At 41.8% G+C, this 14,954-nt stretch overlaps 1 protein-coding gene across 10 annotated transcripts in view; it reads left to right on the top strand.

Moving 5' to 3' along the window:
* The window catches only part of LOC137237334 (glutamyl aminopeptidase), a 152,890-nt gene extending 138,771 nt beyond the window's left edge, over positions 1-14,119 (top strand). For 5 of the 10 annotated variants that reach the window (XM_067760854.1, XM_067760853.1, XM_067760851.1 and 2 more), the window contains exons 2-11: positions 5,776-6,698; positions 6,807-6,954; positions 8,393-8,831; positions 8,925-9,022; positions 11,788-12,077; positions 12,289-12,432; positions 12,522-12,607; positions 12,677-13,082; positions 13,156-13,434; positions 13,503-14,119. In XM_067760854.1, the coding sequence (XP_067616955.1) occupies positions 5,869-6,698; positions 6,807-6,954; positions 8,393-8,831; positions 8,925-9,022; positions 11,788-12,077; positions 12,289-12,432; positions 12,522-12,607; positions 12,677-13,082; positions 13,156-13,434; positions 13,503-13,908 (3,126 nt within the window). In that variant the 5' untranslated portion in view covers positions 5,776-5,868 and the 3' untranslated portion in view covers positions 13,909-14,119. The remainder of the gene's footprint in view (positions 1-5,775; positions 6,699-6,806; positions 6,955-8,392; positions 8,832-8,924; positions 9,023-11,787; positions 12,078-12,288; positions 12,433-12,521; positions 12,608-12,676; positions 13,083-13,155; positions 13,435-13,502) is intronic. The other 5 variants (XM_067760860.1, XM_067760857.1, XM_067760859.1 and 2 more) reach the window with 2 other exon arrangements.
* The last annotated feature ends 835 nt before the right edge of the window (positions 14,120-14,954 follow it).

Genomic DNA, 14,954 nt, shown 5'->3' with positions numbered 1-14,954 from the left:
GAAACAGACTCTTAGTCCCTACCTCCGTTTGCACCGTCTGCCAGCACAGAATATATAGGTTTGCGACATCCGCCCAATGCAGCTCCTGCCTTGGGTGGTGCCACTTTCCTGGATGTTCTGGTCTCCGCGACGGCAACCCCCCGACGGGTTTCATCGCGCCATGTTGCCAGGTCGCAAACCCAAATCATCCGGGTACCCCAATGCTTGCCCAAGGACGCCCAGTCCCAGGGCCACAACAGCAATTGCGTCCTGTCCTTCCACAACCCAGGCGTAGTCACCCGTCACTTACCCCCAGAGTGACGGCGTCTACCCTTATGCACTTCAGAATTCTGCTGTTAAATTGTAATGGACTAACTGGGAAGATCACGGAGATAGTCGATTTCATGAAGCGGCACAACATCCGCATTGCTGCGATTCAAGAGACTAAACTCACAGCAAGATCTGCATTGCAGACCTGCTCTGTGTATAATGTCCACAGGAAAGACCGCGAGAGCGGAAATGGAGGCGGTCTCGCGTTTATCATACACCACTCTGTGCAATATTATATATTTGATCCTGGCATCGACCGCAGGGATAATGTCTTAGAACGTCAAGGCCTATCTGTCCGGTCAGGCGATGCAAACCTAGAAATCATCAACATCTACATCCCTCCTGCCACCTGTTGCCCCAGTGGATACCGCCCTAATATCAGGGCCTTACTCACTGGCAACAATCGCATTATCCTAGACGATTTCAATGCCCATCATGATCTATGGCATTCAAACTTACGGGCGGACAGTAGGGGTGAGATGTTGGCGGATCAGATAGAAGAAACGACGTTCTGCACAATAAACGGAGACGCCCCCACACGACCCCAGCCGGTAAGGGGGTCAGAATATACCCGCGGTAGGTATGCCTGTCGTAAGAGGCGACTAAAATACCAGATTCAAGGGGTGTGTAGCGCAACCCTTCAGGTTGCCAGCGCAATATATAGCTTCTCCAAATCCAATTGTCAACCTCACCTATCCGCGGCTAATCCTGTTTCACTAACAGACGAGGCTCTGGCGACCCCAAGCTCTTCATGGATCTTGGGGGTGGGGAGGGAGGGGATGGCCTGAAGGTTTAATGTGGCCACATAAATCGTTCCCGAGATGGTCGGGCTAGCACCTTATTGGTGCTGTGGTACCGGAGCGTACCGGATCTGCATCCGGCAAATGACCATCACATCGATAACACTCCCCAAAGCCTTCGGGGAGCAACCTTATCGCTACAACAACAACAACAACAACGCCCCCACACGTATGGTAGGAAGCTGTCACAGCTCGCCAGATATCTCAATCGTGAGCGCAGAACTCGTAAACTGCGTCAACTGGCAGCCGATGGTAACATTGGCATCTGACCACCTGCCCATACTTATTTCGCTTGAGCGTACCGCCGACTTCATCGTCACTGAAAAACGCACTTTCATAAACTTCAAAAAAGGAAAGTGGGAAGAATATAAATCCTTTACAGACAACCGCTTTGCTGCCCTCCCTATCCTGACTGATGCCCGCCAAGGGGAGCGTGCCTTCCGTAAGGTCATTGAATCCGCCTCGGCACATTTCATTCCCGCCGGGAGAATTCCAGAAATCCGGCCCCACTTCCCGGCGGAGGCCGCAAACTTAGCGAGAGAACGTGACCTTATAAGGCAGCTTAATCCAGGCGACCCCCAAATAAGGGATATAAACCAACGCATCAGATTGCTTGTGGATGAACTCAAGCGGGCGAAATGGGAGGAGCACCTACCGGTGTGAGTAAACTTTGGTCCACCGTAAAGTCCCTATCGAATCCGACTAAGCACAAAGACAAAGTTTCCATCGCTTTTGGCGACAAAGTGCTGTCGGACGCGAAAAAAAGCGCGAGCGCTTTCTGCCGACAATATATAATGCATCCTACGGTCGACAAAGATAGACGGAGAGCCAATAGACACGCACATAAACACAAATTCAGCGCGTCACCAATCACCATCACCGCTAATGAGGTTGAGGACGCCATTGGTCGTGCTAAACCATCCAAAGCAGTGGGCCCAGACGACATAGCCATGCCGATGCTTAAAAGCCTAGGGAAAGAAGGTTTCAAATATTTAGCGCATGTCTTCAACCTGTCTCTTTCCACCTTTGCCATACCTGAGAAATGGAAAATGGCCAAGGTGGTTCCGCTACTAAAGCCTGGGGAAACAGCTAACATAGGTGAGTCGTATCGTCCGATATCTCTCCTATCGCCAGTGGCAAAGACGCTTGAAGCCATTTTGCTCCCTTATTTCTAAGCAAATTTGCAGCTAGCCCCTCATCAGCATGGCTTCAGAAAACTCCATAGCACTACCACCGCGCTAAATGCCATTAGCACCCAGATAAATTGCGGTTTAAATCAATACCCCCACCATAGAACAGTTCTCGTAGCATATCTTCAACCTGTCTCTTTCCACCTTTGTCATACCTGAGAAATGGAAAATGGCCAAGGTGGCCCCGCTACTAAAGCCTGGGAAAACAGCTAACATAGGTGAGTCGTATCGTCCGATATCTCTCCTATCGCCAGTGGCAAAGACGCTTGAAGCCATTTTGCTCCCTTATTTCCAAGCAAATTTGCAGCTAGCCCCTCATCAGCATGGCTTCAGAAAACTCCATAGCACTGCCACCGCGCTAAATGCCATTAGCACCCAGATAAATTGCGGTTTAAATCAATACCCCCACCATAGAACAGTACTCGTAGCGCTAGACCTCTCAAACGCTTTTGATACGGTCAACCATGGCTCGTTACTGAAAGACCTGGAAAGGTCTACCCTTCCCCCATGTCTTAAAAGGTGGACCGCAAATTATCTGGGTGGTCGGCAGGCATCGGTGCAATTCAGAAACGAAACATCAAAACCAAGGAGAATTAAACAAGGGTGGTGCCACAGGGTGGTGTCCTATCCCCACTTTTGTTTAATTTCTACATATCTAAGCTACCTTCACCACCTGAAGGAGTCACAATTGTTTCCTACGCCGATGACTGCACAATAATGGCCACAGGCCCAGGCCCAAAGATCGATGCGCTATGCAATAAAATAAACGGCTACCTCCCTGATCTCTCCAGTTTTATCGCCTCGTGAAACCTGGCATTAGCACCGACTAAATCTTCCGCGACCTTATTTACCACATGGACGTCCCAAATGTCGACCATTTTGAACATCCACGTCGATGGCACTACGCTACCGACTGTCCTACACCCCAAAATCTTGGGTGTGACGTTCGATCAGGATCTACATTTTGGGGAGCACGCAGCCGCAATTGTTCCGAGAATTCAGAGCCGTAACAAAATCCTCAAATCCCTCGCTGGCAGTACTTGGGGAAAGATAAAGAAACGCTCATGACTACATACAAAGCAATTAGCCAGCCGATTACGTGCTACGCGTCACCCATACGGTCGCCAAGCCTAAAAATCACCCACTGGAAGAAACTACAGGCCTGCCAAAATACTGCTCTCAGAATCGCCACGGGCTGTCTTCTTATGTCCCCAGAACACAATCTGCATAATGAGGCGAGAATACTCCCCATCAGGGAGAGAAATGAGATGCTGACCAAACAGTTCCTGTTGAATACCCAGAAACCTGGGCATCCCAACAGACATCTAATTGATGAACCAGCACCGCTTAGGGGCTTAAGGAGTCATCTCCGTAAACATTTTGAGGAAATACGGCACCTGAGAACCCAGCCGTATGAAGCGAAAAAACACAAGCAGGTCCTTGGTGAACTCCATAAACAGGCGTCGGACCTTTATGCCGGGAATTGACCGGCGAATCCAGTACTTAACAAAAATTATCCAAAACTCGCGGAAGAGGAACGCATACTCCCCAGGGAAACGCGTGTCACTCTTGCTCAACTTCGTTCTGGATACTGTAACAGGTTAAACTCTTACCTATCCAGAATCAACCCCGACATACAAAATGTATGCCCCGCTTGCAATGTGTCCCCACATGACACCAACCATCTCTTCAATTGTAATGTGGAACCAGCTCCTCTAACACCCCTTTCCTTATGGTCCACCCCTGTTGAAACGGCAAGTTTCCTTGGACTCCCGTTAGAGGATATTGATGACAATTTGTGATCGGTGGGGCCAGCATTGGTACAACAACAATAACAACAACCTCTATTTTCATAGTGTGAATAGCTATTCGTAGTTCAACAATGCTGTAGCCCTGGTTAAGAAACCTGCACTATCGTATTTTTTTTGTAGCACACATACGTTAATAGAAATGAGTATTGAATAAACTTTGTATATAAAATGGGAATGCTGGTGTTCTGACTCATTTAGAAGGCACGTAGGGTTACCAGGTAAGGGGCCACCGAAAATTTAGGTGCGTCGGTGGCCATGGATTTTGAGGGTGGGTAAATGCACCGGGCGTCGCAATACCACCCGCGGCGCCCCCTATATATTCGGCCCTTTTCTTTTTTATTTTAAATTTTCAGCTTTTTTTTTGATTTTCAGCAGTTAGTAACCGGTCGTGTCCGGTTCGGTAAATTTTTTTTGCGGTTATTTTTTTTGAATTTAAATTTTGAGTGTTTAACGGTCTGTCCGTGACATCCGGTTCGGCCGGATGTTGTTTTAGTTTGAATTTATGGGCGTTTTGAGTCGGCCTCTGCGCTTCTGTCGGTTTTTTTTTTTGAATTTGACAGCTGTTAGTTTTGATAGGAATGATAGGAACTTTTCTCTGATTATGGCGCAAGAACAGTAAGGTTGGCAAGGACCCGCCCCAGCCGACAGTGACTAGCCACTGTGCACCACTACATCATGCCGACCGCCTTCCTTACTGCTTCCACCGAAAATGCGATTCCATAACAGCATGACATTTTATTATAACGCGGTTATTCAGCTGGAGACATTGGTGCTTTATCGGTAACCGTATCGGTAACCTTATAACAGCTGATTCGACCAATCTTATGAGAATCAATGCAATCGATTATTGGTGCCGCTAAAGTCGTAACCGTATCGTAGCCAACCAATTGGGTTTTGGTTTACCGTCGTAACGATAAACAGCTGATTACGTTAGGGATACGGATACAGCGATACGACATACGGCACCAATGACTCCAGCTTTAAGCTAAGGCCACACTGAGCTGCACTACACTGCGCTGCAAAATATTCTTCGCATGTATTCTTATGGAACAATTCACACATAGCGGCAGCAGCACTGCGCGGCGCGGCCATGAGCGGCAATGTTGATCAAATAGGCAAAAAAGTGAAGCGCCGCTGCCGCTACATGTCGCACCGCTTAGTGTGCACGCACTTTAAAGCTGGAGTCATTGGTGCCGTATGTCGTATCGCTGTATCCGTATCCCTAACGTAATCAGCTGTTTATCGTTACGACGGTAAACCAAAACCCAATTGGTTGGCTACGATACGGTTACGACTTTAGCGGCACCAATAATCGATTGCATTGATTCTCATAAGGTTGGTCGAATCAGCTGTTAAAAGGTTACCGATACGGTTACCGATAAAGCACCAATGTCTCCAGCTTTATAGACACTCCCCACGTTCCAATGACCAGTGATCCAGATCCCGATAAAAAATGAAATCAAATTTCTCATGCATTTACTTCTGAAGGCCGCTAAAAACTATACATGGGAGGTGGATTAACATAAACGATTTGATCGCTTAAAAGCTAAGAAAGCGGCAAAGGCGTTTCATTGCTATCTTATGGCGCTGTCAGCGCAGACAAGGCGCCCAAAGCGTTTATGTAAATCGAGTAATACGCATTCTAAATTAATATCAATTATTTAGCTAGTTGACAACGTGAAAAATCACAGTGATAGTTTAAATAAAAACCTGAATGTTATTGTTAATACAGGAGGAATACAAAGTAAATACCACAAAATGTACGCACAAGCAAAAGTACCTCCAGTCCGTCCCCGTTCTAGCCTTTCAACAGACGAACATCATTACCGTATAAGAGACGCAGATTCCCGGCTAGTGCGCCAAAAGCCGAACAATGCGTTCATTACGCTCGTCGGCTTTTGTTTGGTGCTTTTCGTTTTATGTGCATTTTTGTTGGCTGCGCTCATATATGTTGGTCGAAATATCGTGAAGGAGCCATTTGTAGCATTAACAACGGCAACGCCAGCAGCAGCACCGCCAAGCGAGGAATATTGGAAAAATGATCAGCTGTTTCCGCCAACAAATTTATCAATTCTCCGAATAAAAACATCGACAGATTTATCTACGACATTAGCAACGTCTTCTACAGCCAATCCAAGAATGAAAATAGCCAAATTACCAATTGACCCAGCAATAGTAGCTGCTTCCAAAGTATTGCCTAATCTAAGTTTTCGTTTACCAAAAGAAATTCGTGCTAAAAAGTATAACTTACGGTTGCATCCGGATTTGTTGAATAAAACTTATAGCGGTAGCATAACAATAAAATTAGAAGTTACAAAGCCTATTTCTTTTATTCCTGTACATGCTAAAACATTAAATGTTGTCACAAAGAAAGTAGTGCGTTTGAGTGAGAGTGGAGAGCCTTTAGCAAAATTGAGTCCAACATTAACATTTGAGCATCCAGAATTTGAATACTGGGTGACTGAATTTAAAGAGCCCTTGGAAAGTGGTAACTACACACTGCAGTTGGCATTTAATGGCTCACTTTGCGATCGTATTGTGGGCTTCTACTCGTCTTCATATTTGGATAGTAAAACCAAGGAACGAAGGTGTGAAAAACATACATATGTAGATTTATGTATAAGATTATGATATGGTTAAAATTCAAGATAAATGTTTATACTTAATTGTTAATTATGTAATGTGTTACTTTGCAGATGGATAGCCACATCCAAATTCGAACCGACTTTTGCTCGCACTGCTTTCCCCTGCTTCGACGAGCCATCTTTGAAAGCTGAATTTATCATTACCTTAGTACGTCCTACGGAAGGAGGATATCACGCGCTATCGAATATGCCTGTGGAAGTAAGTTTTAAACACATATAAAAATATAATATTAGCTCATATGAGGGTTGCTACTTAATACGCTTTGCAGTAAATAGTGTTCTCTATCACTTATAAAATACTCATTCGACTTACTAAGTATGTCTAACTAAGATTAGATAAAAGTAAGGAGCTCCTTTTCAATAGCAGGTGGGATATACGGCCGAGAAGATTAAGGCGAGCTTCTCGTTCAACTTGAGTCGTGGTACTTTTTGATTTTTCCTACAAATTAGCAGGTTCATTATGTGTTAGGTGTTAAAGTATTTGGTACCATCCAACCGACTCTAATCATCTAAAAATACTAGGAAACCCACGATTGCACCAAAGAAGAGAGTTGCAACAAATTCTGGAATAATTTTACTCTGACGACCACTCACAAATTGTCATCAAAATCCTCTAATGGGAGTCCAAGGATACTGGATGTTTCAACAGTGGCGGACCGTAGGGAGATGGGTGTAAGAGGCGTAGATTACAATTACATTACATTACATTACAATTGAAAAGATGGTTGGTGTCATGTGGGGACACATCACATGCAGGACATCCATTACGTATGTCGGGGTTGATTCTGGACAAGTAAGAGTTTAACCTGTTACAGTATCTAGAACGAAGTTGGGCCAGGGTGACTCGTGTTTCCCTTGGTAGTGTGCTTTCTTCTTCTGCAAGGGTGGGATATTGCATATTAATAACGGGGTTCACCGGGCGCGTCCTAACAAAGGCGTTTACTGATTCTGTGTGGACTTAGCTAAAGCCCTGCTTATGCTTGCCTGGATCAAACGGCAGTGTTGGCAGGTGCCGGATCTCGTCATAATGCTTTAGATGTTCCCTTAATCCGCATGGAGGCGGTGCTAAATCAAGCAGTTGTTTGCTAGGATGTCCTGGTTTGTGACAATTAAGCAAGAACTGTTTGTTCAGCATTTCATTGTGCTCTTTAATATTGAGCTCTTTGGCCTCACTATGTAGATGGTGTTAGAGAGTCATAAGGAGACATCCGGTGACAGTTCTGATTGCAGCATTTTGGCAGGCCTGTAGCCTATTCCTGTGTGTATTTTTAAGACCAGGCGACCAGACTGGTGACGCGTAGCTCATGAGCGGCCGGCCAATTGCTTTGTACGTTGTTGTTGTTGTAGCGATAAGGTTTCTCCCCGAAGGCTTTGGGGAGTGTTATCGAGGTGGTGGTCCTTTGCCGGATACAGATCCTGTACGCTCCGGTAACACAGCAGCGAATTGGAGGATGAAGTGCTAAGTATGCATGACATTATTAAATTATAAAATTGTTTTCAATTTTTGCAATAGATTTGTTAAACTGCAAAGACTATAGTATATAGTGTAACGTATAGTATAACGCTATAGCGTAACAACCATCGTATAAACAAACATACATGTATTTATTTACATCTCTTGTAAAATTTTATTTTAGAGCGAAGTCGTAAATGGCAATGTAACGGAAGTAGTATTTGCCCAAAGCGTACCCATGAGCACTTACTTAGCCTGTATGATTGTATCCGACTTTGCTAAGAAGACGAAAAATGTAAGCGGCAAAATAGAGGGTGCGAATGATTTTGAAATGCGCGTTTTTGCTACCCACGATCAAATTGAGAAAGTCACCTATGCATTGGATACAGGAGTTGGAATTACAGAATATTATATTGAATATTTCAATGTAGCCTATCCATTGCCAAAATTAGATATGGCTGCCATACCAGATTTTGTATCGGGTGCTATGGAACATTGGGGTTTGGTTACATATCGCGAAACAGCGTTACTTTACGATAGGAAAGATAGTTCAAGTGGAAATAAGCAGCGCGTAGCTACAGTGGTGGCTCATGAGTTGGCACATATGTGGTTTGGGAACTTAGGTAAGTTAGCCTATATTAATATTTGTTTAATGTAAATTATTAATTTTTTAAGTCATATTTATTAAAACATTTATTTTGATTTCTCTCTTTAAGTTACTATGAAATGGTGGAATGATTTATGGCTTAATGAAGGCTTTGCTTCCTATATTGAATACAAAGGAGTCAATAAAGTGCATCCAGAGTGGGATATGGTAAAAAAAATTTCTTTTAATTTCCGTTTTAATACATAGTTTTTTTTTTTTATACTCAGTTGAGCAGAGCTCACAGAGTATATTAAGTTTGATTGGATAACGGTTGGTTGTACATATATAAAGGAATCGAGATAGATATAGACTTCCATATATCAAAATAATCAGGATCGAAAAAAAATTTGATTGAGCCATGTCCGTCCGTCCGTTAACACGATAACTTGAGTAAATTTTGAGGTATCTTGATGAAATTTGGTATGTAGGTTCCTGAGCACTCATCTCAGATCGCTATTTAAAATGAACGATATCGGACTATAACCACGCCCACTTTTTCGATATCGAAAATTTCGAAAAACTGAAAAAGTTCAATAATTCATTACAAATGACAGCTACAGCGACGAAACTTGGTTGGTGAGTTGAACTTATGACGCAGAATAGAAAATTAGTAAAATTTTGGGCAATGGGCGTGGCACCGCCCACTTTTAAAAGAAGGTAATTTAAAACTTTTGCAAGCTGTAATTTGGCAGTCGTTGAAGATATCGTGATGAAATTTGGCAGAAACGTTACTCCTATTACTATATGTATGCTTAATAAAAATTAGCAAAATCGGAGAAGGACCACGACCACTTTTAAAAAAAAATTTTTTTTTTAAGTAAAATTTTAACAAAAAATTTAATATCTTTACAGTATATAAGTAAATTATGTTAATATTCAACTCCAGTAATGATATGGTGCAACAAAATACAAAAATAACAGAAATTTTCAAAATGGGCATGGCTCCACCCTTTTTCATTTAATTTGTCTAGGAAACTTTTAACGCCATAAGTCGAACAAAAATTAACCAATCCTTTTGAAATTTGGTAGGGGCATAGATTTTATGACGTTAACTGTTTTCTGTGAAAATGGGCGAAATCGGTTGATGCCACGCCCAGTTTTTATACACAGTCGTCCGTCTGTCCTTCCGCATGGCCTTTAACACGATAACTTGAGCAAAAATCGACATATCTTTAATGAACTTAGTACACGTGCTTACTTGAACTCACTTTATCTTGGTATGAAAAATGAACGAAATCCGACTATAACCACGCCCACTTTTTCGATATCGAAAATTACAAAAAATGAAAAAATGCCATAATTCTATACCAGATATGAAAAAAGGGATGAAACATGGTAAGGTAATTGGATTGTTTTATTGACGCGAAATATAACTTTAGAAAAAACTTTATAAAATGGTTGTGACACCTACCATATTAAGTAGAAGAAAATGAAAAAGTTCTGCAGGGCGAAATAAAAAACCCTTAAAATCTTGGCGGGTATTACATATATAAATAAATTAGCGGTATCCAACAGATGATGTTCTGGGTCACCCTGGTCCACATTTTGGTCGATATCTGGAAAACGCCTTCACACCACTCCCTTTTAAAACTCTCATTAATACCTTTAATTTGATACCCATATCGTACAAACTCATTCTAGAGTCACCCCTGGTCCACCTTTATGGCGATATCTCGAAAAGGCGTCCACCTATAGAACTAAGCCCCACGCCCTTTTAAAATACTCATTAACACTTTTCATTTGATACCCATATCGTACAAACATATTCTAAAGTCACCCCTGGTCCACCTTTATGGCGATATCTCGAAAAGGCGAACACCTATAGAACGAAGGCCCACCCCCTTTTAAAAATACTCATTAACACCTTTCATTTGATACCCATATCGCACAAACGAATTCTAGAGTCACCCCTGGCCAACCTTTATGGCGATATCTCGAAACGGCGTCCACCTATGGAACTAAAGATTACTCCCTTTTAAAATACTCATTAACACCTTTCTTTTGATACCCATATTTTACAAACAAATTCTAGGGTCACCTCTACTCCACCTTTATGGCGATATCTCGAAACGGCGTCCACCTATGGAACTAAGGATTACTCCCTTTTAAAATACTCATTAACACCTTTCTTTTGATACCCATATTGTACAAACAAATTCTAGGGTCACCCCTGGTCCACCTTTATGGCGATATCTCGAAACGGCGTCCACCTATGGAACTAAGGATTACTCCCTTTTAAAATACTCATTAACACCTTTCATTTGATACCCATATCGTACAAACGCATTCTAGAGTCACCCCTGGTCCACCTTTATGGCGATATCTCGAAAAAGCGACCACCTATACAACAACCACCACTCCTTTTTAAAACCCTCATTAATACCTTTAATTTGATACCCATATCGTACAAACACATTCTAGAGTCACCCCTGGTCCACCTTTATGGCGATATTTCGAAACGGCATCCACCTATAGAACTAAAGCCCACTCCCTTTTAAAATACTCATTAACACCATTCGTTTGATGCCCATATTGTACAAACAAATTCTAGGGTCACCCCTGGTCCACCTTTGTGGCGATATCTCGAAACGGCGTCCACCTATGGAACTAAGGATTACTCCCTTTTAAAATACTCATTAACACCTTTCATTTGATACGCATATCGTACAAACGCATTCTAGAGTCAACCCTGATCCACCTTTATGGCTATATCCCTAAATGGCGTACACCTATAGAACTATGGCCCACTCCCTCATAAAATACTCTTTAATGCCTTTCATTTGATACACATTCCAGGGTTTCTCTCGGTTTATTTTCCTACATGGTTATTTTCCCTTATGTTGTCACCATAGCTCTCAACTGAGTATGTAATGTTCGGTTACACCCGAACTTAACCTTCCTTACTTTTTTTTTTTTTTGTTTTTCTTTACTAGCTTGATCAATTCGTCATTGAAGATTTACATGGTGTACTTAAACTCGATGCCACATTAGCTGCACATCCCATTGTGCAAACAGTTGAAAGTCCAGCACAAATAACAGAAATTTTCGACAGCATCACATATTCCAAAGGTGCCTCAGTTATACGTATGTTAGAAGATTTGGTTGGTGAAGAGAAATTCCGTAATGCAACGCATAATTATTTGGAAAAATTCTACTATAATAATGCGGAAACTGATGATTTCTTAACGGAAATTGAAGCACTAGAGTCTGATTTTGATGTAAAGTGAGTTGTAGTTAAATTACATTTTTAAATAGCGAGGTAATTCATTCATACTCGCAATTGTCTCATCACCGTAGAAACCTCGTTCAGGAAATGCTTTTTTGATTTAAGTTTGCATGGCTTACGAGCTTTGCGAGCTTTCATGAGTTGCCCTATTGTATTTTATAAAGACTTGTTTAATTATAGGTGAACTATTTTTTTATTATATTCACAGGTTAATCATGCAAACATGGGCTGAGCAAATGGGTTTACCTGTTGTGGAGGTGAAAAATGATAGCAATGTTTATACGCTAACACAAAAGAGATTCCTTTCAAATCCAGAAGACTATCATGCGGAGCATGAAGAATCGAAATTCAAGTATGTTATTGCCTATTAAAACCATTCTGCTACCGAAAAATCACCTAGATGAAGGATGTAAAATTTAAGATAATATTTTTCCTTTACAGCTATCATTGGTCTATTCCAATAACATATTTCACTAGCGAAAATGCTGAAGTCCAACGTGCAATTTTCAACTACAATGACAACGAGGGTAAGTGCACACATACAAAAATACCAAATATGTAAATCTTTATTATTTCTCTTCTTATCTAATTTACAGTTAAAATAACGCTTAACAAATCTGTTGATTGGATTAAATTCAATAAAAACCAAGTCGGCTATTATCGTGTCAACTATGCATCCGAACAATGGCAGCAGTTGACTTATGCGCTCAAGACTGCACGTGGTCAATTCAGCAACGCCGATCGTGCTCATCTGCTCAACGATGCCTTCTCTCTAGCAGATGCCGCGCAACTCAATTACAGCGTAGCGCTGAATTTAGCTTTGTACCTAGAAAAAGAGTTAGACTATGTGCCATGGAGTGTAGCTAATGAGCGTCTCTCATTTATTAGAAATCTACTGTATTACACTAACTCATACACAAATTTTGTTAATTTCGGAAGAAAATTATTAGTGAATGCTTATCAAAAAGTCACATGGAATGTGACCGATGATCATTTAAATAAGTAAGTTTGCGATACTCAATAATATGATTTTTGTATGCACTTAATCAAAAATTAACCAACAAACATTTTCTAGTTTGTTACGCTCTAATATACTGAGCTTGGCAGGTGCCTTTGATTATGAGCCAATGTTACAAGAGGCAGCAAAACGATTTACTGCTTGGTTAAGCAATCCCAGTGAGAAACCAGAGCCAGACATACGTTTGGTAGTGTACAAATATGGCATGAAATATGTGGGTGATGAAAAATCGTGGGATCAAGTTTGGCAATTATTTATTAACGAACAAAATGCACAGGAGAAAGTGAAATTGATGGTATCATTAGCGTCAGTGAACTCACCGTGGATTTTGCAACGGTAAATGTAGTATTTAATTAACACATTAGCAAATAAACAATTCATTATTATTCAACACTTCATTACAGTTACATCAATTTGGCATGGAATGAGAGCTATGTACGCGGCCAAGATTATTTCAATTGCCTTCAATATATATCGAAAAATCCCATCGGTCAAAATTTAGTGTGGGATTATGTGCGTGAAAATTGGCCAAAGTTAGTTAAACGTTTTGGTATTAATGAGCGTTATTTGGGTAGAATGATACCATCGATAACGGCGAAATTCGCCACACAAACCAAACTGGAAGAAATGGAAACATTTTTCGCCAAATATCCAGATGCTGGTGCTGGCACAGCAGCGCGCAAGCAAGCATTGGAAAATGTTAAATTTAATATAAAATGGTTGCAACAAAATAAAGATCAGATATCAAAGTGGCTGGCAGCGCCTCAGTCGGCGGATGAAAGCGCGTCGTTTGAAGCGAATCGTATTTAAGCCGCAGGCATAAAAATATTAGGAGCTGTGTATTTGTAGTATTCCACCCAAAGTCATGAATGCATGAATTTATTAAAGCTTTTGTTTATACACATATGTAACATATGTTAACTATGCGTAATTAAGTCGTTTTTTTAACTTTTATGTAAACGTTTTTATAAGAGGGAAATTTTAAAATGAAGACAATAAAAAGCGTTTTATAAAAATTTCATGCAGTTAGATAGTGTCAACTTTCTAGATCGCGTAGCGCTAGATCTATCAAAAGCTTTTGATACAGTCAACCATGGCACGTTACTGCAAGACTTGGAAGGGTGCTCCTTTTCTTGAAGTCTCCAAAGGAAGACCGCAAATTATCTGTCTGGTCGACAAGCATCGGTGCAATTCAGTAACGTTACATTTAAACCCAAAACAATTAAACAAGGGGTACCACAGGGTGTTTTGTTGAACTTCTACATATCGAAGCTCCCTTCGCCACCAGAAGGAGTTGTTGTTGTTGTTGTTGAAGCAATGTTTCGCCCCACCTAATAGCTGCGACCGATCACAAATTGTCATCAATATCAATATCCTCTGACGGGATTCCAAGGAAACTTGCTGTTTCGACAGGGGTGGACCATAATGAAATGGGTGTTAGAGGCGTTGGTTCCACATTACAATTAGAGGGATGGTTGGTGTCACGTGGGGACAAATTGCAAGCGGGGCATACATGTTAGAGTTTAACCTGTTACAGTATCCAGAACGAAGTTGGGCCAGAGTGATTCGCGTTTCCCTGGGGAGTATGCGTTCTTCTTCCGCAAATTTTGGGTACTGTTCCCTGAGTACTGGATTCACCGGGCAATTCCCGGCATAAAGGTCCGACGCATGTTTGTGGAGTTCACCAAGGACCTGCTTGTGTTTTTTTGCTTCATACGGCTGAGTTCTCAGGTGCCGTATTTCCTCAAAATGCTTACGGAGGTGACTCCTTAAGTCCCTAGGCGGTGCTGGCTCATCAATCAGATGGCTGTTGGGATGCCCAGGTTTCTGGGTATTCAACAGGAACAGTTTGGTTA

This window comes from Eurosta solidaginis, chromosome 1 (genome assembly GCF_040869045.1).
Source record: "Eurosta solidaginis isolate ZX-2024a chromosome 1, ASM4086904v1, whole genome shotgun sequence".
Taxonomy (NCBI): Eukaryota; Metazoa; Arthropoda; class Insecta; order Diptera; family Tephritidae; genus Eurosta; species Eurosta solidaginis.
This window is presented reverse-complemented; position numbering and strand designations above follow the sequence as displayed.